The sequence below is a fragment of the Lathyrus oleraceus genome, chromosome 4 (genome assembly GCF_024323335.1).
Source record: "Lathyrus oleraceus cultivar Zhongwan6 chromosome 4, CAAS_Psat_ZW6_1.0, whole genome shotgun sequence".
In the NCBI taxonomy this organism is placed as follows: Eukaryota; Viridiplantae; Streptophyta; class Magnoliopsida; order Fabales; family Fabaceae; genus Lathyrus; species Lathyrus oleraceus.
The window spans coordinates 69,616,618-69,643,546 of NC_066582.1; the positions used below are offsets into that span (position 1 = coordinate 69,616,618).

Consider the following 26,929-nt stretch of genomic DNA (forward strand, 5'->3'; position numbering starts at 1 on the left):
AAAGCATTACTTAACTACAACATCACTTAACTACAAATTTAAATTGTTTACTTAACTACATAGAGCATTACTTAACTATAGGATATTTGAAGAATAAATGATTAAAATATTTCACAATAACACACTGTTTAAATTTGAATAATATCACATTGTAAATTCATAATTCAATTGAAATGCTAACAATTCAATTGAAACAATAAATTTTAATTTGCAGATTTATTGAAATTCAAACGTAATGCTCAATAACACAGCGTCAAAATATAAATTTTCAATTCAAATCAAACTCTAAAGATTATTTCACTATATTTCAATTTAATGCAAATGCAATTTTTAAAATTTATAAATTCCATAAAATACAAACCCTAATCTTCAATTCTATAATTTCTATGTAAGAATGCAAATCAAATTCAATTTTAAATACAAACCTAATCACCAAATTGATCATTTTTAGGTAAGAATTTAAATCAACTTCAATTAAAATATGAACTCTAATCCCAAAATCGATAGTTTCTGGATAATAATTCAAATCAACTTCAACTTAAAATACAATCCCTAATCCCCAAATTGATCGTTTATGAGTAAGAATCTAAATCAACTTCAACTTTAAATATAAACCCTAATATCTAAATCGATCGTTTCTGAATAAGAATTCAAATCAATTTCAACTTAAATTACAAACCTTAATACTCAAATCAAATATTTCTGTGTAATAACTCAAATCAACTTGATTTTGGGAAAATATAAAGATTTGAACCATTGGATAAGGGAATAGAACAACAAAGATGAATTTTTTTATATCATTGAATGAACAACACAACCAATATGTAGTAGATGAATATTTGCTCTATCATCTAAAAATTGAACAAGAATACAAATATGATATTTGTGAGGAAAGATGACGAATGAAATGGATAACATTTAGTTAATAATATTGAAGGATGAACTTGAATAAATAAGATTTCAGTCTACACCATTAAAGGAAGATGTATGACAATCTGAGAGAAGGAAGAAGAAGAAGATGGGGAAAGAAGAACGTATCAGTTGGGAATTTAGGAATTTAAGGATTTCAATTGAAAAAATAATTTTGTCAAATAAAAATGGAAGTATCGAGTATACTAAAATCTTTTCAATTTTCACTAGAAAATACCCTAGGAACATGCTGCATAAGAGAGTAAAATTCATCTAATAATAATAATAATAATAATAATAATAATAATAATAATAATAATAATAATAATAAAGCTATGTACTATTTCTCACTGATATTTCTCATTGCAATACTTAATAGGATTTCTACTAATTTGTCTCATAAGAGAACCTTGCTTTACTGAAATGTTTCTCATTTTCAACAAATGCATGTAATGTACTTAATTACAATTTATAAAGAGTAAATTAATCGATTCTAGTGAACTTTTCAGTTATATGCCGCATCAAGATCAATGATAACAATATCCAAGTTATTGTTGTGGTCAAACTGTGTCATCTGGAAGTATCTTTTGCCAGAACCAATGTCTCCTCCACATAAATGCCATCTCTTCAATGGGAATTCCCTTGGTTTCAGGTAGGAACAATACAACAAATATCGTCATCATGGTTATCCACCCGGCAAAAAACAGGAAGATCCCAAACTTGAATGAGCAGAGAAGCGAAAGGAACGCCTGCGCGATTATGAAAGTGAACAGAAGGTTTACAGCAACTGTTATACTTTGCCCGGCTGATCGGATTTCTAAAGGAAATATCTCACTCGGGACTGTCCATCCTAAAGGCCCCCATGACCATCCAAAAGCTAGAACAAATAGACATATCGAAACTACAACCAATACGGAATAGCCTTTTGATAGTTCCTGGTTTTCTCCAAACTTCACCCCCAAAATTATAGCAACTATAACCTGATCATGTGAAAAATGAGACTATTATCAACCGTGTATATATTCATCTTCCAGCATATTATTAACCAAGGTCATGATTCTAGACTCAGGACCGTGTGCAAGGCAGACACCACACATGGTCCAATTTATTGTGGAAAAGTAGGTCCAATGTTTGTTTTGTCACAGTTAAACCATGACTTACCTACACGGGACCTCTGAAAACCTGAGTCGACCCTGATTCTAGTGTGCATTTGCATTATAGGAAGAGTTCTCTAACCTGACATATAATCATTAGTATTCCACCGCTGATGAGTAGAGGTCTTCTCCCCAATTTATCTACAGCTGCAATAGAAATGAATGTTGATAACAGAAGAACTCCTCCTGTCAAGGCGGAGGAGTAAAGAGACGCGTCTCTGCCGAATCCCATGCTTTGAAATAGTACCGGAGCATAAAAAAGAATCGAGTTTATTCCGGTAAGAATCTGGAACGCGGGCATGAAGATAGCCATGATCAACTCTGGTCTGTATCGTTTTTGAAGTATGTTTCGGAAAGGGTGCTTTATTGAGTTTGCCATCTCGCTCGCTTCAACCATATCTTGAAACTCGGCATCAACGTCATTAGTTCCTCTGATTTTTTCAAGGATCTTCCTTCCTTTTTCCTTTGATCCTCGCTCGACTAAGCTATTTGGAGTATCTGGAATATAGATTCCTCCAACAGTCATCAAAAGAGCCGGAACTGCAGCAAGTCCAAGGGATAGCCTCCACCCCCATGGTTTGATATTGTGTGTCCCAAAATTGATCATATTGGCAGTAAAAATGCCGAGAGTGGTTGCAACTTGAAACATCATGTTCAGGCCTCCTCGCAGGTGCGTTGGCGCCATCTCTGACAAGTAAAGAGGAATCGCCTTCAAAAGAAGAGACGAGTAAGAGTAACTAATTGAATCATTAACTATTTCATTACATTTTTCATACTTTTTTTATATACCAATGTCTTCTTACATGATAAAGTTTGTATTTCCATAACAATCCAAAAGGTTATAGGAAAATTTTCACTACCTGATCTCCAAAACCAATGCCAACGCCAAGCATAATTCGACCTACGATAAGCATAGCTAGATTAGCAGCTGCAGCATTCAGAATTGATCCGATGAGAAAGCTGATACCGCCCGTTATGATACTAGTCCTCCGTCCGTATTTTCTTGTAACGGGAGACGCCACCAAGGATGCAAGTAAACCAGAAATGTATAAAACAGAAGTAAATGCTGCAAGGACCTGATTGTTATACTTGCAGTAGTTATTTTCGTGCGCGTGCATTTTTTGTTCGTACACCGAGGGGAAAAACTTCCGAAGAAAGTCATCCATAGAAGTAACTCCTCCTGTTATAACCATAACACATGCATCAATTTTCTATAAAAATTATGATTATTGAAGAAATAAAAGAATGAAAAACTGCATAACCTGAAATTCCAACATCATAGCCAAAGAGAGAGCCGCCAGTGGCAGCAACAATGCAAGCAATGATGACATGAAGTGTGATTCTCCCTTTGTACTGCTCAGCTCTAACCTTAGCCACACCATCCTCCATTTTTCTGAATTATCCTTTCTGAGAGGCAGAGAGCATTAATATCCTAGGCAAGGAAAGGAGAATAGTTTTTGGCTTTTTCAGGGCTATATGTCACTCTCATGCTTTGTTGTATTTGTTGCTAGTACAGTAACTGCTAAGATTCAAAGGATTTAAATACATTTTAACTAATGTAAGACTAATTCCAAAGTGATACGCTAGGTGGCACGTCATATAATTACATCATTTTCTAAATAAAAGTTATCACTTTTAGTGATATAATTACATCATTTTCTAAATAAAAGTTAGGACTTTTTTTATTCATTTAATGATGTACTAAAAGCACTTGTTGGTATATTTTTCATATAAGAATCTGTACAAATGATTCTACCAAAAGATTTTTAACTTGTGCAGGTTTTCTGTTCAAAAAAATCAATGTCTCTAAATGATTGACATAAATAGCACTTGTTAATATAGCACTTGTTAACATCCAAAACAAAAACGCTTTATTATTACATAAATATAAATATAAATATAAAGATGAAGATTCGAATCGGTAATATAGCACTTGTTAAATTAAAAATACTTGTTGTAAATCGATAGATCGCACTAAATTTATATTTAAAGACAAACAAAATCTTTAAGGGGATTTGTGATTAGAGAGGGAGTATATTGTTATGGTTAAACAAAACAATGTAGGAAAGTTTGATTTTTGCTTTCTCTCCACTAAAGGTGTGACTTTCGTGTGATTTTGTTTTGAATAATCCAATCATGTGAATTTTAAATATAATTTATTATTATTTGCCATCAAGTTTTTTAAAGTCCATTGGTTGAATAATTTTGAGATACTATGAGATAATCTATTTAACTTAAGGTGGATACATGGACACGTAGTTAATCTTTATTGTGTACAATGTTTCTTCAATAGAATATATGGGGTCCTATCTGTTTTGTATGTACGTGGATGCTACAGTAATGAAGCAATTATGTGGAAACAGAAATGGGTGAGTTTGTCCCATTCATAGCATTGGCTTCATGTGAAAATATCATTGACTTTTCTCCAAAAGGTTAATAGTCGTAATTCCAAAAAAAAAATTGTATGTCTGAACGTGTTTTTGCAACTTATTGTTCCTGGACATTTATTTAATGGAGGTTTTAACCTGACATCGTGTAATACTCTTATATTTGATACTCTCTAAATGCAACTTAAAATAAAGTCATATTACACTTCAACACGATCCTTTAATCCACATTCAAGACTAAAATCAACAACGTCCATTAAATCTAAATATCAACAACACGGTCCTTTAATCCATATTCAAGACTACATCTCACATTTTCTGAATTCTTAAAGTTTGAAAAATGAATCAATTTTCAGATTCTAGACTCTAGGAATTTGTTTCAGTCTATATAAGGCTTTATGCAACTTGTACACCATCTTTTCCTGAATCTTTTTCACAAATCCAGAAGGTTGGGACACATAAACTTCCTTTTGTAAACGATCATTCATAAATGCAGATTTTATATCTAAATGCATCAGAGGCCAATTTCTATTAGCAGTTATAGCAATCACCAAATTGATTATCTCATGCCTAGCTACATGTGCAAACACCTCAAAGTAATCTAATCCATATTTCTGTAGAAATCCTCTAGCTACTAACCTTGCTTTGTGTTTTCTAATTGATCCATTTGCCTTCAATTTCAACTTGTAAACTCATCTCACAATGTTGGCTTTCTTGTTCTTTAGAAGCTCAGTCAACTCCTAAGTATTGTTTCTTTATATAGCTTTCAGTTCTTCTTTCATGGCCTTCAGCCACATTTTCTTCTTGAGAGCTTCTTCAGTACTAACTGGTTCAGAGTCTACTGACATGGCACATTGAATGAATTCCCCTTCAGAGTTTATCTTAGTATCTTGCAACATGTCAAACTTTGCAAATCTTCTTGGTATTTGTCTTATTCTTTGTGGCCTCGGAACTTGTTCAGAATCTTCTTCAGATGCTGGAACAATATAAGATAATGGACTACCTTCAGAGGTTGAACCACCTTTAGAAGCATGACCACCTTAAGAGGCATGATTATCATCAGAATCTAGATTAGAATTAGATTCACCTTCAAAGTCTTCTCCAGACTCATCTTCAGAGTCTTCTTCGATTCATCTTTAGAGTCTTCTTCAGACTCATCTTCATAGGTAGAATCTCATTCAGGGTTTGAAATATCTTCAGAAGTTAACCTAAGTGTTAACACTGCACCAGAGTTAGATTGAGACTTGTTCCAATTCCATGCTTATGTTTCCTTCACAATGACATCTCTATTGACTTCTACCTTGTTAGTGATTGAACAATAGAGCTTATAAGCACATGTATTATGGTACCCAATCAGTAACATTACTTGGCTTCTATCATCTAGCTTCTTTTTAGTATCACCTAGAACATGTTTATAACAAACTGAAATACTCTTAAATGACTCACACTTTGCTTATCTCCAGTCCACTTCTCAAAAGGAACAATTTCCTTTAACTTCTTAGTTGAACACTTGTTAAGCACATATGATGCAGTGGCAACAGTTTCTCCCCACAAGGTGTGAGGAAGTTTCTTCTCCTTCATCATGTTTGTTGATTCTAAGTGTTGGCAGCAATTTTGGTAAAACAAAGAGTGTTCACAAGATGTTATGTGTGATGTCTTAACATGAGATATCCTATGTACCTGCTGGAGTTCAAGAACATGTGCATGCAGGATTGTTTCAGAATGCCACATACAATGACAAGGCTTCTGATATTGGATGTACCTGTTGGAGCTTAAATGAAAGACATGTTCATGCAGGATTGTTTCAGATGACATACACAATGTCATGACATCTGATATGGTTGTACCTGCTGGAAGTTATAAAAGGAATTATTGGATTATGCAGGATTCTTCCAGGATTTCAGACCCGATGTCATGACATCCTGTACACAGAACATTCAGTATGAATGTCTGGTGTTTTGTGATTGCATAATTAATGGCAATCTTTGGATGATTGAAGATATGGCTAGCTGGCGCATTCAATCATGGATTACAACCAGATTTACTTATTTTCCAAGGAGATCTATACAGCTGTTATAAAAAGATTTGATTGGAAAATAGATTTAGGGTTTTCAAGATGTCCAAGCCCAGCTGAGAGCTTCTATAAAAAGGGACTTAGAAAACCTGTTTGAACACACAACCAAGACTGAGCGAAATACAGAGAGAGAGCTAGGGTTTGTGTCTGTTTAGTCGTAAGACTTGTAGGTCATTCAAGTCATCCATTGATGATTGAATTGGACTGATTTGTGGTTGTAATTTGTCACTCTAAAGCTGTTAAGCAAGAGTGTGTGTCCTCTTGATCAAACCTGTGAAGCAAGATCAAGAGTGTGTCTTCTTGGTTGAAACTGTGAAGTAAAATCAAGAGTGTGTAATTAAAAAGTATTTTCTTTTCTCAAGGGATTGTTGTTTAAAATCACTGGTGTGTGATTGTAGGGAAGTGAGTGGGTTCTCATATCTAAGAGGGCTTAGGTAGAAATTACACGGGTAGAGATTAGGTGATAAAGACTGTAACTTGTTGAAGTGTACGGAGAGTCTTTGAACTAATTCTATTTTAGTGAATTTCCTTCCTGGCTTGGTATCCCCCAGACGTAGGTGAGTTGCACCGAACTGAGTTAACAATTGCTTATGTTATTCGCTTTACCATTCTGTTTTGTTTATCCATTGTTTATTACCAGATATTAGTGTCGTGACATTACCTTCGACATCTTATATCTGATACCAGAATTTCAATTGTGTTAACAGGTTGGGTACATCCTGTCATTACTAAAGAAGGAGAAGCCACCACTAAGAAGCCTGAAGAACAATGGTCCAAGGAGGAGGATGATCTTGCTCTTGGAAACTCTAAAGCCTTGAATGCAATATTCAATGGGGTAGACAAGAATATTTTTAGGCTGGTAAACAACTGTGAAGTGGCCAAAGAGGCTTGGGACATTCTCAAGACCACTCATGAAGGCACCTCTAGGGTAAAGATGTCTAGACTTCAGCTGCTCACCTCCAAGTTTGAAAACTTAAGGATGAAAGAAGATGAAAACATTCATGAATTTCACATGAGTATCCTTGAAATTGCTAATGCTTCAGGAGCCCTGGGAGAGAAGATGACAGATGAAAAACTGGTAAGGAAAATACTCAGGTCACTTCCTAAGAGATTTGCAATGAAGGTGACTGCCATTGAAGAATCTCAAGACATTTCCAACATGAGGGTAGATGAGCTAATTGGTTCCCTCCAAACCTTTGAGTTGGGACTAAATGATGGTTTTGAAAGGAAAACAAAGAGCATGGCCTTTATGTCAAACACAGAAGAGGATAAGAGTCAGGAGGATGATGAAGATCTGGTCAATGAAGTAGCAATGTTGGGAAGGCAGTTCAATAAATTGTTGAAAAAGATGGATGTAAGATCAAGGGCAAATGTCAAGAACATCTCATCTGACATCAGTAAATCCAACAATGCTGGAAGAAGAGCAAGACCAGATGAGAAGCTCAAAGAAGGAAAAGAGGTTCAGTGCTATGAATGTGATGGGTATGGACACATCAGGACTGAATGTGGAACCTACCTCAAGAAACAGAAGATGAGTCTTGCTGCCACTTGGTCTGATGAGAGTGAAACAGAGGAGGCTGCAAATCTTGTGACAGCAATGACAGGATGATGGGGATCTGATGAAGACTCAAGTGATGATGAAGTAACCTTTGAAGAATTGGCCTCTACCTACAGAAAGTTGTGTCACAAAAGTGTAGAGCTGTGCAAACAGGTTGAAAGCCAGAAGAAGGAAATAACTCAACTTGAGAATGAGAAGACAGAATACTTGGAAACCATCTCCAAGTTACAAACAGAAGCAATGGTTCTGAATGCCAAGCTAGACAAAAATCCACAAGCTGAAAATCAGAAGATAGCACAACTGGAAAGTGAGAAGGCAGACCATGCAAAACCCATCTCTAAATTGAAGACTAAAGTCATGTTTCAAAATTCTAAATTAGAAGAGATGACCAAGTATGTAAGGATGCTAAACAATGGATCTGACTCCTTAGATAAGATTCTCCAAGCTGGACTAATCACAGGAGCCAAATCTGGAATAGGGTACCATAAATCTAAGGCTGAAAGTAGTTACACTGGTTGCAAACCTCAAGCTAAACCTAAATGCAGCAATAGTAAGAGCAGTCCTAAGATGTCACATCATATGTCACATCATCAGAAGAGAAAACAGCAGAAAGGCAAACACCAAAGATGGAGATGTCATTACTGTGGGAAATTTGGATACTCAAGGCCCTTCTGTTATAAGCTGTATGGTTACCCTACCCATGTTCATCAATAGACTCACTATCAACCCAGACCCAAACAGCACAGGCCTATCAACAAGAAGCAATGGGTTCCTAAGACTAATGTTACAAGTCTAATAGCTCACAAAGAAGAGTGGTATTTTGATAGTGGATTTCTAGACACATGATTGGAAACTCAGACTTGATAACTGATCTTCACCCTCATGACTTAAGCTATGTAACCTTTGGTGATGGAGCAAAAGGTGAAATAAAGGGGATAGGCAAGCTTGAGTGTCCTGGAGCTCCTAAACTTGACAATATTCTACTGGTCAAGGGCTTGACTTCAAATCTGATAAGCATCAGTCAGCTAGGGGATCAAGGTCTGAATATCATCTTCACTAAAACTGAATGTCTGATTGTTAACAAAAACAGTGAAGTGATTATGAAAGGAATCAGGACCAAAAACAACTGCTACATGTGGAGCTCTCAAATGGATGACCCCTCTAAGATGAGTACAGTTGCGAGAAGAACCTTCAAGGGAAATGAAAAATGGAAGACAAGGATGTTACACCAGAAGCTAAGACCTAACCTCATGGAAGAGAAGGTCATTATGGCCCAAACACCTGAAAAAGGGGAACATATGACTGGTGGTATATAGTCTGAAGTTAGTAAGAGCTTTGTTGGAACTGAGACACAAGGGACTATGTGTGCAAGGAAAATTGAGATAGAAAAGATATTAGATGAAAGCAACAATTCTCAACCAGGTTGGATGAAACTACTGATAATTATATACAATGTCACACTCGATGCTTTGACATTATATTATGACAACCTGTATGGTACACCTATGGCCAAAGATCATATTCAGCACAGCTGGACCAAGTATATTATTTGCTTCCATCACTCATTTAAAAAATATGTGGAAAACAACCTCATAGTTCTACAACATGAAATGCAACTAACCAACAAGACTGCAAGGGATTTGTATAATGTCCAACTGAAATATGAAAAGGGGAAATTGGGGGCTTGGTTTCTTGAGAAAATATGGCAATTAATGTGGAGTGGAAAAGGTAACAAAATTATTGTCTGCCCAATGAAAATAAAAAGCCACATTAATAATGAATCATCTCCTAGTATTGGAAATAGTATCTATTTCATTAGCACACTCTGCCTGAACACAATTCTTTCCATCTTCATCAATCTACTCAGAGAACCTCTGCTAGGGCAAAGAAACTCTTCTCAGAAGTTCAACAACATGTCTCAACATCCATCAACATCCAGCTCAAAACCCTTTCATACAAGAACTTCCTCCATGGAATTCTTAGATGAAGATTTGATGGACGTGACTCCTCTACGTATAATACCAGGTGACGTCCCAGGCCCCCCTTCCATGGCTGGAGCTAAGCAAGGTAACACTCCTGAAAAATCTCCTGATAAAGAGGACATGCACTCTACTGATCGCACCATAAGAAACCTAGTTACTAGGATACTGAATGAAGAGCATGGAGTCAAGGATATTTTTACCCCTCTGTCCAGAAGGGACTCTCCTGAGGTGGAAACCCAAGCTGAGAAAGATGATGACTCATCTAGAACAGAAAAGGAAGTAGCTGCTGAGGGACTATGTTCTCTTGGAAAAAACTTACCTAGCATGTCCCCTGATACTGCTCAGGATATTGAGGAAGAAAGGTCTGAGGAAGAAGATGACACGTTGGTAAATCTTGTGAAAACAAGTGTAGCTAATAAACTGAGAAAGAGGAAGAGTATGGCTGAGATAAGGACAGCTAGGAAAGAGAAAAAGGTTGCTGGTATAGGTCCCTCCAAGTCTTGGAGTAAAGTAGAGGTCAGGAAGAGGAAAGAAAGTGAGAGTTCTGAATCTGATGAGGATGTCGAATACGATGTCTCAGACATCCCCCCTGTTAAAAGGAAGTCTGTCAAGAAGTCTCTAAACAAAGTGGTTGTTGTTCATCTTGACAATATCTCTTTTCACGTAGAAGATGGTGCTGCCAAATGGAAGTTTGTGACTCAAAGAAGGGTAGCAGTTGAAAGAGAATTGGGAAAAGAGGCAAGTGAAGTAAAAGAAGTCATGGAGTTAATTAAGACAGCTGGTCTTATGAAAACTGTGACTGCTCTGCCTCAGTGCTATGAGGGGTTGGTCAAAGAATTCATTATGAACATCCCTGAGGAGATTTATGAAAGAAGCAGCAGGGAGGTCTATAAAGTGTTTGTAAGGGGTAAGTGTGTGAAACTTTCACCTACCATCATCAACAAGTTCCTAGGGAGAGGAACTGATGGAGGAGTAGATCTAGAGACCACAGACAATGAGGTCTGTAGAATTATTACAGCTGGCCAAGTTAAGGAATGGCCTAGTAGGAAACACCTATCAGCTAGTAAGCTCACTGTTAAATATGCCATTCTGCATAAGATTGGTTCAGCAAATTGGGTACCTACTAATCATGTCTCTACCATCTCTATTGTCCTTGGAAGAATCATTCATGCTATTGGAACCAAGATAAACTATGATTTTGGCAAATTTATATTTGATCAAACCATCAGACATGCTTCTACAAATGCTGTGAAGTTACCTATTGCTTTCCCTTCCCTTATGTGTGGCATTATCCTGAGCCAACAACCAGGCATACTCAATACAAATGACATGCCAAGCAGAAGAAAAACCCCTATATCCATTCATTATAAGCTGTTTGAGGGAAGTCATATAAATGATGTTGCTATGACATCTGACAGAAGAGAGCCTGCAAGGAATTGGAGAAGGGTATGAAGGTGGCCAAGGCAAGAAAAAAAGCTTTGGAAGCTCTTATTTGTAGGCTGGAAAAAGAGAAGACTGGTAAGGATTCAGATGAAAAAGCACAATCCAGTGGCAGCTCTGGAAGCTCTGAGTGTTCTGAAGATGAAGATGAAGGTGAAGGTGATACTTCTTCTTCTGATTAATGGTTCCTGCCTGAATTGAAGACTGGGAGGTGTGGTGGAAGTTGGGCTGCTGTTTGAAAAACTGTTGTTTTTACTGGTTTTTATGTATTTTGTGGCAGTCCTTATTTATGCTTGTTATGTAATATTTAGGGCTCTTAATGAGTTCCTTGAATTTGTTCATTATCTCAGCTTTCAGCTCTATATAATGATGGTGTGTACTTCCTGAATATTTTGTTTTAAGATGCTTAATGTTATAACATCTGATCTAACATTCTCTGCTAGGCTAATAGACATTTATTTTGTCTAATTGGTCAATTTTGACTAAAAAGGGGGAGAAGTGCTTGATATGGAAGTTGTTGTGGAAGTTGTATGTGGCTGGACAGAAGGACAGCTATTATTGAAAGAAGTGCACAGGTGCTACAACAGAATGTTGTTCTGTTTATAGATGTCAAACAGGATGTCTGATATGATGCACAGGTGTTGATGTTGAAGCAGATGTCAGTATGACATTCTGGCTGGTACAGGTGCTGGAGTTACATTAGCTGTTATTTGATGAATGCACAGATTTAGGGGGAGAAGAAGTACCCTGGTGCATTGTGCATTTGTGTGTCTTACTAGTTGCATCCATAACTAGTAATTATGTTGTTTGTTGCACAGATTTAGGGGGAGGAGAAGTACCCTTGTGCATGTGTGTATTACTAGTAGCCATAGCTAGTAATTGTTTTGCTTCTGCTACTGATTAAACTACTGTTATGTTGTTTAACTGCTGATAGTTTACCTTGTGAACAAAAAGGACTGATATATGTTTTAGCCAAAATTTGCCAAAGGGGGAGTTTGTTGATTCTATATGTTGGCAGCAATTTTGGTAAAACAAAGAGTGTTCACAAGATGTTATGTGTGATGTCTTAACATGAGATATCCTATGTACCTGCTGGAGTTCAAGAACATGTGCATGCAGGACTGTTTCAGAATACCACATACAATGACAAGGCTTCTGATATTGGATGTACCTGCTGGAGCTTAAATGAAAGACATGTTCATGCAGGATTGTTTCAGATGACATACACAATGTCATGACATCTGATATGGTTGTACCTGTTGGAAGTTATAAATGGAATTATTGGATTATGCAGGATTCTTCCAGGATGTTAGACCCGATGTCATGACATCCTGTACACAGAACATTCAGTATGAATGTCTGGTGTTTTGTGATTGCACAATTAATGGCAATCTTTGGATGATTGAAGATATGGCTAGCTGGCGCATTCAATCATGGATTACAACCAGATTTACTTATTTTCCAAGGAGATCTATACAACTGTTATAAAAAGATTTGATTGGAAAATAGATTTAGGGTTTTCAAGATGTCCAAGCCCAGCTGAGAGTTTCTATAAAAAGGGACTTAGAAAACCTGTTTGAACACACAACCAAGACTGAGCGAAATACAGAAAGAGAGCTAGGGTTTGTGTCTGTTTAGTCGTAAGACTTGTAGGTCATTCAAGTCATCCATTGATGATTGAATTGGACTGATTTGTGGTTGTAATTTGTCACTCTAAAGCTGTTAAGCAAGAGTGTGTGTCCTTTTGATCAAAGCTGTGAAGCAAGATCAAGAGTGTGTCTTCTTGATTGAAACTGTGAAGTAAAATCAAGAGTGTGTAATTGAAAAGTATTTTCTTTTCTCAAGGGATTGTTGTTTAAAATCACTGGTGTGTGATTGTAGGGAAGTGAGTGGGTTCTCATATCTAAGAGTGCTTAGGTAGAAATTGCACGGGTAGAGATTAGGTGATAAAGACTGTAACTTGTTGAAGTGTACGGAGAGTCTTTGAACTAATTCTATTTTAGTGAATTTCCTTCCTGGCTTGGTAGCCCCCAGACGTAGGTGAGTTGCACCGAACTGGGTTAACAATTGCTTGTGTTATTCGCTTTACCATTCTGTTTTGTTTATCTATTGTTTATTACCATATATTAGTGTCGTGACATTACCTTCGACATCTTATATCTGATACCAGAATTTCAATGTTACTTGTCATATCAAGCAAACTCTTGTTTTTTCTTTCAGCAAGACCATTGTGTTGTGGAGTATATGGAGAAGTTACCTCATGTTAAACTTCATTCTCTTCACAGAACCTTCTAAACTCCGATGAGTTGTAGTCACCTCCATCATCAGCTCTGAGACCTTCTAGCTTCTGACCACTCTATTTTTCATTCTTCACCTTGAACTTCTGAAACTCAGCAAACACCTCATGCTTAAACTTGATGATTTCTACCCATGTAATTATTGTAAACTTATCCACAAATGACACAAAGTACTTGTTTCCTCCAAGTGAAGTGATACGGACCGTGACTGTACATAAAATATAGTCTATCGGGTACTTGACTGCAAGTGCACAGTCCAGTCGTTTTAGTTTTAAAAGATATCGAACCCACAAGGACCGATGGTCAAACTAATGCTATCGATGTTACTATGTTTAGCTAAGGAGATGATTTTTAGAGGTTTGGTTGAACAAAAATTAAATCTAAAGGAAGTTAAGTCTTTAAGAAAATATTAATAGAGGGATATCAGTATGCAACGCATTAATCGTCAGGGATTCGATAAGTCACCGATGTATATTTTAAGTACCAAATATCTTTCAGTAGAAAATACTCATTTAAAAGGCTTTATCTCAGACTCTCGTGATTGTTGACTCAGACTATACTTTTAAGTCAGAATGTATGCTATCGCTGTCCCATTTGAAGTTAAAAATACTTTTTGAAAATAAATAAGTTCTAATTGCTTTTAAAGTGCTCTCGCTGTTTTTAAAATCAATGCCTAGTTTTTACTATCCAGTTTGACCCTCACGCTCTCGCGATTGTCGGTTCTCACCTTAGTTAATTTCCCACTCTTGTGGCAAAACCGTATTAAATAGCTTCTCACTCTCGTGACAAAGTTAATTAAATTTAAATTAAAAACCACAGCCAGAAAGATTGTTTGAGAAAAGAAGTTTTACACCGATTATTATTAAATCCCGTCTAATTAAATTATTTACATACCGATATCGGTAGTTTAGCCGGACATGTTAAATAACGCAAACACATATGAACATAAACAGATTAACAATACAGTAAATATGATTATAATAATAATAAAGCAATAACAATAATAATTGAGTAAAAACCTGGAAATTGGATTAATCGAATATGCCGAATCTTGAAGTACTTGAGCAGTCCTCCACAAGTCGGTAGGATTCTGCTTCTTCAAAACAATTGCTTAAACTAAATAAAATAAATTACAGTAGTTCCCCAGTGTAGGAAACTACTACTTTGGCTAAACGAAAAATGGAAAGGGAAAGGGAAAACGGTAATGTTGAACGGAACGGTAAACAAATTGCGGTAAAAGAAAACAATGTTGCTGAAGAAAAATAATAGTAGAAAACAGAATTGCTGTGAAAAATGAATGCAGAGAAAAATCTTGAAAGTTGGCTTCAGGGAGGAAAATCAAGCGTGCCCGTAGGTTTCCAACTTCTATCCTTTTATATTCTCCATTTGGTCTTGGTAGTTGAGAGAAATAAGGGTGACTTGGTTGAGTGAGAAATTCACGGGAAAGTGGGCTGAGGAGCGAGAAAAATGGGCGTGTGGATCACTTCTGTTGAACATATCCATTACGTTGCTTTTGGCCTTGTGACGGTCGTGATGGGCCTGTGACGTTCGTGACACCCAGGGCGTGACGGTCGTGACAGGGTTTGTGACGGTCGTCACATGCACAGGATTTGTATTTTCTGCTTTTCTGCTGTTTTCTCTTCTGTTTCTTCTTCTTTTCCTTCCTTTTCTATACTTTGCTCATTTAAACACGGGAATTGACGTTCGTGACACCCAGGGCGTGACGGTCGTGAAAGTGTTGGTGTAAGCCCTAGAGGCCAATACTTTTGGTACTTGTATTGAATTATTTATTAATAATAAAAGGCTTTTTCTTTATTATGTTTGTTTAATAAAGTCCCTAGAATAGATAGTCCGTTTAATGTATCAAGTATGACTTAATCATGAGATCACATTAAACATAAGGACACTATTCTTAAAGTATCCGTAGTCAAGCTTTATTGTGAAGTGGGATAACATTAAAGCATGAAGACTATTATGTTTATAGACTGATGATCACATCTCATGGATCATGGATAAAGAGTTATCAAGTCTTAAACATAGGTATGAATATTAAGAGTAATATTTATACTGGATTGACCCGCTATGAGAATACTATATAGAATGTTATGCAAAGTGTCATAATTTATTCTCATGGTGATAATGGTGTATACCACCCTTCGACCTGAAACCACTATGGACCCTAGATGTAGAGTCGAGTGTCTTATTGCTGATCAAACGTTGTCCGTAATTGAATGACCATAAAGACAGTTGATGGGTACTCCACAAAGCATGCTAAGGGACATGAGTGACCTAGATGGAATTTGCCCATCCTGCATAACAGGATAAATGTCTATGGGTCCAATATTGAACTGGACAAGGATGACACGGTCTATGCCTTGTGTTCAATATAGACATAAGGGCAAAAGGGTAATTATACACATAATTATTATCACAGAAGGATTTGTCAGATCACATGACATTTTCGTGTCTTGGATAGCAGTGATGTGTTGCTAGATACCGCTCACTGTTTATTATGTTAAATACGTGATTTAATATAATTGCCAATGCCGCGAAAACCTATAGGGTCGCACACAAAGGACGGATTGATGAGAGATAGAATAATTAAGGAATACCGTAATGTACGGTGCCCTTAAGTGAATTATAGAACATCGTAAGGTACGGTGTACTTAAGTAGAATACGAAATATGGTAAGGTACCACACGCTTAAGTGATTTTGGCATATTATAAGATATGGGCCATATACACTTGAGTGGGCTTTTTAGCTTGTAGCCCACACAAGTGGTTCTATAAATAGAACCTTTGTTTAGAAGTATTGTAACACTTGCAATTTCGTTTCTCTCTCTCTCACTCAAAGCCTTCATTCGTAGCAGCTAGCACTGAGATTGAAGGAATCCGTTCGTGTGGACTGAGTAGAGGCGTTGTCATCGTTCAACGTTCGTGATCGCCACAAGAGGTAACGATTCTATCACTGATCATGCCCATTCGTAAGGATCATTAAAGGAGAAATTTTAAATTCCGCGCGTTTTGGATCGCCATTCTCCTTCAGTGGTATCAGAGCCACTTACAAAACCATGCATCTGATAGCTGTTTATTTTCTGTATTTTCTGTATTAATACGATTAAAAGAAAGAATGAATCAAAGAATAAACGAGTAATTAAATTGAGATCGATCAAGTTATATATATGATATAAGTAATCCTGATGCAAAATATGGTATATATGATATACTGTTTCTGTTTCATTCATTCAAACATTCAATGGTTGTTTTCCTTTGAGCGATCAATGGTTGTTTGCTTCTTGATCCGACATTAGTATGGTGAAGCAATGACGTTGTAAGACCCCAATTTTGACCCTAAGATCCCTCATGGCATCATAACATTGCATTTGCATTGCCTCAAGGATCTTTAGCATCTTGGTTCCCTTTGCCTTTGGGTGAGACTCCTTGTGATTGGTTTGAGATCACCAAGCATGCTTGAATTATACATAATTGTTTCTCTTACTTTTGTTTACTAACCAAAAGCACAAAAATGTGTCACTAACATCTTTTGTTTGAAGCTTGAGTATCATCCAAGACACTTTGTGGGTTCTATTTAGATGATCAGTCAACACAAGGGAATGGCTTGAGATACTTCCAACAGGTTCAAATGGGGTCTATTCGTCAGTCAAAACGTTAATCTTGAAGGAGCAAAAGTTTGTTCATGAGCTGTCGTGCTCGCTAGGCGAGCAGAATGGGTCGCCTAGCGAGTCCCAAGAAAAGCCACCAGAATCACCTACGCTCAGAGGAATTTCTTGAACTGTCGTGCTCGCTAGGCGAAGCCCACGTGTTTAAAAAAAATGAAATAATAATAATAATAATAATAATAATAATAATAATAAATAAAAAAATAAAATAAATAAATAAATAAAATATAACAGAAAAAATTTGGACTTGGGCCTCTCTCATTTGAGCCCACAGGTCCACAAAAATCAGGTTATAAATTCAGAGTTTCAGTGAAACAAAAGGCCATTCTATTCCTATTACCCTGGCAGGGAAAAAGATAGTGAGAGAAGAGCTAACAGAGTTCAGAGCAACCTCCAGAGACTGAAGGGAACTCATCGGCAAAGAACCAATTCCCTCTCATATAAACCCTAAGAGTGCTTTGCAAACCCAACCGTGCCATTCAATTTCATCGGTCTCTCCAATCAGGTTTGCCCTTATCCCCATTACTCTATGCTTTTAATTTGAATGCTCTGAATGTATGAGGTATTATGGGTGAATTTGATACCCTTTTGATGCATGTGTTTGACAAGAGGTTTAGGCCTCCTACCCTTGGTTGCTTTTTGTGAATTTTAATGGCATGATTCATGTGGTTACATTTTGATTTGGGGGCAACTCTTGATTACCCTATCTTGTTTCTCTAACCTGTTTGTTTAGTTTTTTTGTGAGGGCTCACATACTCTTGCAGGGATAGCTTGCTTGGTGTTCCACTTTATTTGTGGGGTACCACCTGGAGGTCTATTCCGATTACCTGTATTGACTCGCTTTCTTTGATGGTGTTTAGCTTGGAAGAGTCTTTGGGTTTCTTATTTATCTAATTGTTGTTACTTCGGATCTTTATCCGTATGATAGATCTCCCGATCCCTTTATTTTTTCCCGCATTTTACCGCTTTCTTAGGTTTCGTATAGCCTCTCGTGGCATGTCAATTAAGGTAGCGCAGTTCCTTCATCTAGGACTGCCCTTTTGTATGAGCATCCCTAAAACACCCAAACTCATTGATTTTTCTTCTCCTAAGAACAGGTTATCTCCTTCTACTACAGGCGAGTAAGTCTCCAAAGGTCGAGCATCCGGTAGATTGCGTAGTAACATCGTTCACCCCAAAACACAACCCTTACCCCATAGGTGGTCGAACTACGTTTTGCTCTGATTTTCATCCCAGATGAGATACGTACGCATAAGATGCGATGTCTTACCGAGCACACTCCTCTTTAACCCCTAGGTAGCCAAGCTACGAAGACTCTGATTCTCAGATTCAGATGAGATACGTATGCAGTGGATGCGACGTCCGTGCGAGTCATTTTCTTTTGACCCTTCTTTTAGTAAGTAGTACATTAGATAAACATACACGCTTTTCTCATCCCTTCAATCATGTTTGCACAAATAAATTTTCAAAAAAAAAAACAACAACCTTTGCAACAAATGTGAAAAGGGCTCCCTAGGATGCTTTGGGTGCCTAATACCTTCCCATTGCATAACCAACCCCCTTACCCAGATCTCTGACATTTTTACTAGTTTTTGATTCGATAAAACTTTTAGGTTTTTGTTCGCTTTCTAACCATTCCTTTGGATAAATAGAAGTGCGGTGGCGACTCGACTTGTATGATTTACCTTGGATTTAGTCAATATCTCTAATGGTAACGAATACCCCGCTACAGGAAAGTGGCGACTCTGCTGGGGATAAATCCTAGTGGATTTTGCCTACTTTTCATATTTGTTGTATTGTTGTGTATATTATTTTGTGACATATTTTTGTGCAATTTGGGATTACTGTATTGTATGTAATGATTGAATTGCTTGATATTAATTCCTTGTATGCTTGGTGATCTTTGTGAGATGAGTTCTATACCCGGACTCGAGTGCACTTAGGATAGGAGAATGGCATAGTCTTGTTGACTTGTGTGGAGTTATTCCTTAGCAAGTTGACTCGCAAGTCCACTCACTTGGTGGGGGTTATGTTGGGATCAATAATGTCACACAAGTAAGTTGTGGTTAGACATTACTCTTTCCAATATAGACCTTAGAAGCCAAGGACCTTAGTTTACCAAGCCCATCTTGGCCTATTCTTAGGATGTAGTGCGAAAGTCGTTCAAGTGTGAGATTTGATACGATTGTTACGCGATACTACACTCATAAGAGTCTCTCTTGAGAATATTTTCGGAATACGAATAGTCGTTTCTCCAATAATATCCGAAAGATGGGATGATGACTATGGGAACCTCTTGTAGAACATGTTTGGCAGGTTTAAACCCTAGTACACTCCCTTTTGGGTGGTTCTTAACCTAATTCCATGCTCGTGACTTACAACAAACCCTTGATTCATGGTTGATCCGTTCATGAATTCTTAATATCAATGGAACTTGGGTGTTGATAAGGTGTAAACCATAATCCACCAAAATGGATGATTGATATTAAGGATAACATGATCAATCCCATGACCTTTGTTTGGTGTGCTTTGCTTGATCCTTAAGTGTGATTGTTGCATTCATGCATTCATGCACCCATTTGCATCCATATCATCAATAAATAAGAAAATTTTCAAGGAACTTAAGGGGTTTATTTGCAAAATTTTCAGACATGGAAAGACAAAGAAGGAATACAAAGAAGTACAGCTTCAGGCAACCAGATTTGAAAGAGTTAAGGAATTTGACATCCTATGTATTAGATCCTTTGGGTTTCAAGGCTCGTTTTGGGAAGCTTCTTCCTCTTCTGACTACTCAGGTGGATGAAGGATTGGTGAGTGTATTGGTGCAGTTTTATGATCCCTTGTACCGTTGCTTCACGTTTCCGGATTTCCAGCTTTTGCCTACCCTTGAGGAGTATGCTTACCTTGTGGGCATACCTATTCTAGACCAGTTGTCGTTCAGTGGCTTGGAGAGTATTCCTACTTCTCAAGAGATAACTGACATGTTACACATAGATGAATCTCTGGTTGGTGCTCATATGACTACCAAAGGTGGAATTCAAGGTCTCCCTTCTGAGTTCCTCATTACTCAAGCCACTATATATGGGAAGGCCATGAGTGAGGATGCCTTTGAAGCCATATTTGTACTTCTCATCTATGGATTGGTATTGTTCCCCAACATCGACAAGTTTGTGGATGTGAACGCTATTAGGATCTTCTCTACTCTTAATCCCGTTCCGACTCTGTTTGGCGATACCTACTTCTCTTTGCATATGAGGAATGCAAAGGGTGGTGGCGCCATTGTGTGTTGTTTGCCTCTGTTGTATAAGTGGTTTATTTCTCACTTACCTCAGACGGTCGCTTTCAAGGAGAACAAGGAATGTCTACGGTGGTCCACGAGACTTATGTCTCTCACTAATGATGATATCTCTTGGTATAACCATGTGTATGATGGTGTGCAGATTATTGACTCTTGTGGCGAATTCTCCAATGTACCTCTTCTTGGTACATGTGGTGGGATTAACTACAATCCTGTTTTGGCACGTCGGCAGCTTGGGTTCCCCTTAAAGGATAAACCCAATAACATTCTGTTAGAGGGTGTATTCTTTCAGGATGGTAAAGATCCCCAAGGCTTGAAAGCTAGGATGGTCCGCGCTTGGCGCAAGATTCATAGGAAATGAAGGAAAGAGTTGGGTCCTAAGAATTGCATCGCTTTGGAGCCTTACACTGTTTGGGTTAAGAAGAGGGCATCTGAGTATCTCATGCCTTACGAGTATCCGAGACCTACACCTATGATTATGGTTGGGCCTTCAATCCTCCCTAATCAAGGAGTAGAGGAGTTGAGAGACGAAGACCGTTCACGTGCCTGGATCCGTGAACGTGAAGAGTTGCTTCAGCAGATTAAGGAGAAGGATGCGTTGATTGAGTTTCTTGAGCATCAGGTTATTGATGACCCTGATGATGTATGGACTTCTCTACTTCCTCAGTCTTCTAAGTTCTGGAAGAGGAGGTATGATCGACTCGCCAAAGAGAAGGCCGATATGGAGGCAGCCTATGAGAGGGAGGTGAAGAGGCTTCGCACATCTTATCTTCCTGTGTCCCGAGCTTTAGATGATTGTTTCTAGGGATCCATAAGACGATTATTTTCTTTTTCTCTTGTATATGATTGACGATGCTGCACTTCTTTTCCCTGATATTATTTGATGAGATATTTCAATATGTGATCAAATGCTTAATATTTCCAGAATTTGCAAATAAAACTCTAAAGTTCCTTTGAAATAAAAAACAATCCATATGCACAAACATTGCATGCATCATATGCATAAGCAGGTTTTGTTTCCGGTCCCTTGCCCTGTGGTCTAACTCTGTGTCCTTCATTTATTTTGAAGACAAGCTGACTCACTGATACTACACTAGAGCCAATATTTCAAGACTAATGGATCACTTAGAGCAAGAGAACCACGAGCTGAAAGAGGAAGTGGCCAGATTGACTGCCCTAATGGAGTCACTCATGGCTGCCCAGAGCCAGTCTTCTCCGACACCTTTAACTCCTTCCCAGAGGACAGTTATCTTCGAAATTGTCTCCTCTACTGTGCCCGCTGCTAGTGCACACTTTGTTCCAACAGCCATGCCAATCGGGTTCCCGTGGGGGATGCCTCCCAATTTCATGCCTGAGGGTCCTGTTCCTACCTTTACTTCTCTGCCGGCATCTAGCCAGGTCCTTGCCGTTCCTCCTCCTGTCGTGCATACTTTGCCCAGGGTAGACGACACCATCTATCATTCTGAGCCGTCTGAGGGTCCAGATGTTTATGAGAAGATGGATGTTATGAACGATCAATTTCTTGAGCTTCGCAAGGAATTGAAAACTCCCAGAGGGAAGGATCTTTTCGGCAAGTCTGCTGCCGAACTATGCTTGGTTCCAAATGTGAAGATCCCTGTGAAATTCAAGGTCCCTGATTTTGAAAAGTACAAAGGAAATACTTGTCCTCTCAGCCACCTGGTCATGTATGCCAGGAAGATGTCAACTCAAACCGATAATGACCAACTACTCATCCACTACTTTCAGGACAGTCTGTCCGGTGCCGCTTTACGTTGGTACATGGGTTTAGACAGCGCGAACATCCGATCCTTCAATGATCTCGGCAAAGCCTTCGTCAAGCAGTACAAGTACAACGTGGATATGGCTCCCGATAGAGATCAATTGAGAGCCATGTCCCAGAAGGATAAAGAAACATTTAAGGAGTACGCCCAGAGGTGGCGAGAGGTGGCAGCACAGATCGTGCCTCCGCTAGAAGAGAAAGAGATGACTAAGATCTTTTTGAAGACTTTAAGTTCTTTTTATTATGAGCGAATGATTGCTAGCGCTCCTTTTGACTTCACCGAGATGGTAAATATGGGGATGCGTCTAGAAGAAGGGGTCCGTGAAGGACGGTTAACCAGAGAAGAAGGCTCTTCTGCCAAACGTTATGGGGCGTTTGCAAAGAAGAAAGATGGAGAGGCACATGTTGTGATCTCCCATGAGAAACCAAGAAGACCCTCTGTGAGGAGGAAGACTGTGCGTCCCGCCAGTAACCAGCACCAGGTGGCTCATATAGCACCTGTTTTTAGAGACAATCAACAGTATCAGCAACATAGTAACAATCAGTAACCACATCCGCAATATCAACAACAACAGCACCAACCGCAGCAGCAGGCCTACCAGCCTCGAAACAGTAATCAAACCAGCACGAGTTACGAGAGGAAAAGGGTCACCTTCGATCCTATTCCTATGACGTACGCAGAGTTATATCCCTCTTTGATAGAAAGGAAGCTGATTACTCCGAGAGACCCATCGGCTATACCTGCTAACCCCCAGTGGTGGTATAAGCCTGAGTTACATTGTGTTTACCATTCTGGTGCTCCCGGCCACGACGTGGAGAATTGTTACCCTTTGAAGACCAAGGTTCAAGACCTTGTGAGGTGTGGTATTTTATGTTTTGAGGACGTAGGCCCTAATGTGAAGAAGAACCCATTGCCCGAACATGGGAAATCTGTCAACATGGTCCAGGGTTGCCCTGGAAAATACAAGGTCAAATATGTCAGTCATATTCAACAGTCTCTGGTCCAGATGCATCGTTTGTTGTGTGACTACAGTCATTATGAGCATGACCATGATAGATGTCGAGTCTGCTCTGTTAACCGATTGGGTTGTTGCCAGGTGCACAAGGATGTTCAGGAAATGCTGGACGAAGGAGTCATTGAGATCCTTCAAAACAGGAATGTTGATGAAAATGAGCCTGAGGTCAACGTGATTTCCCCAGTGTTCCGGATACCCGAGCCTGTTATCATCAAGTACAATGGTAGCAAGCAGAAGGCTTCTCCCGCTCTGATCATTAAGTCTGCTGGTCCTGTGCCTTACTCTTCTGAAAAGGCAGTTCCATATCGCTACAACGCCGTAGCAGTAGAGAATGGGAAAGAGGTGTCCTTGCCCTCTTCTTTTGTTGTGAATATTGTCGATGTTAGCGGTTTGACCCGTAGTGGCCGTGTATTTTCAGCACCGCCAAAGCCTCAAATTAATGCTGATCTTGTTGAACGCCCGATTGGGAACATTGTGAATTCTCCGAATCCGGCACTTGCTGTTAAGCCCTCCTTCGTACTGAAAACTCCTACTTCTGTTGGCCCGAGTGGCAATGAGAAAGAAGACTGTGATGAGATGCTGAGACTCATCAAAAGGAGCGAGGACAATGTTGTAGACCAACTTCTACAAACGCCATCCAAAATATCTGTGTTATCCTTACTCTTAAATTCAGAACCACACCGAGAGGCTCTGCAGAAGGTGTTGGATGTGGCATATGTGGATCACGATGTCACTTTGGAGCAATTCGATAGCATTGTTGCAAATATTATTACTTGTAACAACCTGAGTTTTTGTGACTCTGATCTCCCTGAGGAGGGAAGAGACCACAACTTGGCTTTACACATATCTATGAATTGCAAAGACGACGCCATGTCCAATGTGCTGGTGGACACCGGGTCATCATTGAACATATTGCCAAACTCCACTCTCGCAAAGCTATCATATCAAGTGTAACACCCCGATAATAATAAAATAATTATTTAAATTGAGTTAATAATATATTTATTAATTTAATTAAATAATTGGAAATTTTATTATTATTATTATTGGATTATTATTATTATTGGAAAATATATATAAGTTGGAAATAAGGAAAAGAGCCCATTTGGAGTAAAAAGGTTTTTACGTGAAAAGCAGAGAAGCGATCGTGAAAGAGGAAAAGGGCAAAGAGGCAGAGCAAGAGGAAGAAGGTTGGAGAAGAGAAAGCTTGAAGCTCAAAGATTTGCCGGATTAATCAGGTAAGGGGGGTTTATCGTCGATTAATGGGTATTATGGGATAATATGTAATGGGTAGTGATAAGCCGTTGATTTGACCCTAATTGGGATTGTTGAATGCTAGAATTACGTTGGATAAACTGTGTTAAAAGCTGAAATTGAATCCGTAATTGCGTGAGTCGTGTTTCCCCGAACGTATAGCTTTTTACGGAATTGGGATCGGAGGTCCGGAAGTCCTCCAACGGCGGAAAATGCGGAGAATTCTGCATTCTGCCTTGTGTTAGCGCAGGAACAGCTTTCTGTCTTGCGTTAACCGGTTAACCCAGGGTGTTAACCGGTTAACACTGTTGTGATTGCTGAAATATGGCTGTTTGTGCTGCGTTAACCGGTTAACCCAGGGCGTTAACCGGTTAACACTGTTAAGTTTTGGGACAGGAGGCGTGTTGTGTTGCGTTAACCGGTTAACCCAGGGCGTTAACCGGTTAACACTGTTGCAGAATGGAAAATTGGTGTTTTAAATGTTGTGTGCCTATTTGAGGGTTGGCCTATGTTGGCATATGATGTAACAGGGATTAATTCCCGCTGTTTGAGCAGTATAGGTATTAGTAGAGTGTGCTAATACTGTGTTCAATTATTTGACATGATATGATGTTTTGATACATGTGTTGGTGATGTTTGATGGTATGCATAATGTTGTGAATGTACATGTTATGTATGCAATTGTAATTGGACTGTTGTATGGCTTAGAGTGTGAGCATATGTCCATTGTGGATTTTGTTGTTGATGTTGCATTGCTAGATGATTAGCTTGCATAGCATAGCCTTGGGGCTGTAGCTAATTCCCATGGTGAGGAATTAGTGAGTGAATCATTGTGGATTTGTTGTTGATGTTTGCATGCTAGATGATTAGTGTGCATAGCATAGCCTTTGGGGCTGTAGCTAATTCCCATGGTGAGGAATTAGTGAGTGAGTCATTAGATCTCAAATGAGTGGGACTAGTGAGCTTAGTAGCCGTATCTGGATTTGATCGGTGAGCTTGAACTAGATGTTCAAGAATAGTCGGTACCGCATGTGTGGAGTCTCATTGCATAATGTATGTATGGCGTATAATATGAATGGATGTATTCCAATATTATACGTGTGTTTGTGTTGTTATGGAGTATGATTTGAGATTATACTTGTGTTTTATGTTGGTGTTGAGCATGATGTTGAGCTGATGTGCTGTTACTGATCGTATGTTGTGATTAGGGTGATTAATGTGTCAAATTACTTAACATGACATGAGATTTTATAATGCTTATTATATTGATTGAGGAACTCACCCTTACAACTATTTTTCAGGTAACGAGAAATGAGTTGAGTAGAAGCGAATGCTTGGAGACTAGTGTAGTCTCCTTAGTGGGTCATGCTCTGATAGATGTAACATCGGGAGGGAACCTTTTAATTATGTTGTTAATGATTGTTGAACCAGTTTACATGTAGTATCTTACATGTTTTGATTGATTTGATTTATATCCGCTGCGATTTATGCAAATGTTTAATTGATTAAATAAAGAGCATGACAGTTATTTTGGAACATGGTGTGAATGATTGTGTGACACCCTTAACGGCATAATTACTCTGATATATGTTTATTATTTTAATTAAATAATTGGGGTATTTTAGAAGGGTGTTACATTAGTGGTATCAGAGCATAGTCGGTCGAGTCGAGTCGTAATTATTCTGTTTCCCCTGTATGGTATAGGTGTTGTGTAACCCTATCAGTACTCATTGTTTTAGTTTGTTTGGGTTTTCAGAATAGAGATGGCTGGAAGAGGTAGAGATGATGCTGCGATTGCTGAGGCTCTGGGTATGCTAGCTGGAGTACTTGGAGGGAATCCGAATGTGGTGGGAATGGGAGCTGCTCGTCAACTGAGTGAGTTCCAGAAGAACAATCCTCCAATGTTCAAGGGAGCATACGATCCAGATGGCGCTCAGAAGTGGTTGAAGGAGATAGAGAGAATCTTCCGAGTGACTGAGTGTGCCGATAACCAGAAGGTCAGGTTCGGTATGCATATGCTGTCAGAAGAAGCAGATGATTGGTGGGTTGCTACCCGTACTGAGTTGGAATCTGCTGGGAATGCTGAGATCACTTGGGCGG

General features: G+C 38.6%; 1 protein-coding gene across 1 annotated transcript; it reads right to left on the reverse strand.

Annotated features, from left to right (window-relative positions):
• Positions 1–1,250: 1,250 nt before the first annotated feature.
• On the reverse strand, positions 1,251–3,576 carry LOC127073440 (sugar transport protein 7). The gene is made up of 4 exons (XM_051014587.1): positions 3,326–3,576; positions 2,924–3,243; positions 2,146–2,772; positions 1,251–1,889 (listed from the first exon to the last, which is right to left on the reverse strand). Exons 1-4 carry the CDS (start codon positions 3,450–3,452, stop codon positions 1,470–1,472), a joined length of 1,494 nt encoding a protein of 497 aa, XP_050870544.1. The 5' UTR covers positions 3,453–3,576; the 3' UTR covers positions 1,251–1,469.
• Positions 3,577–26,929: the final 23,353 nt, after the last annotated feature.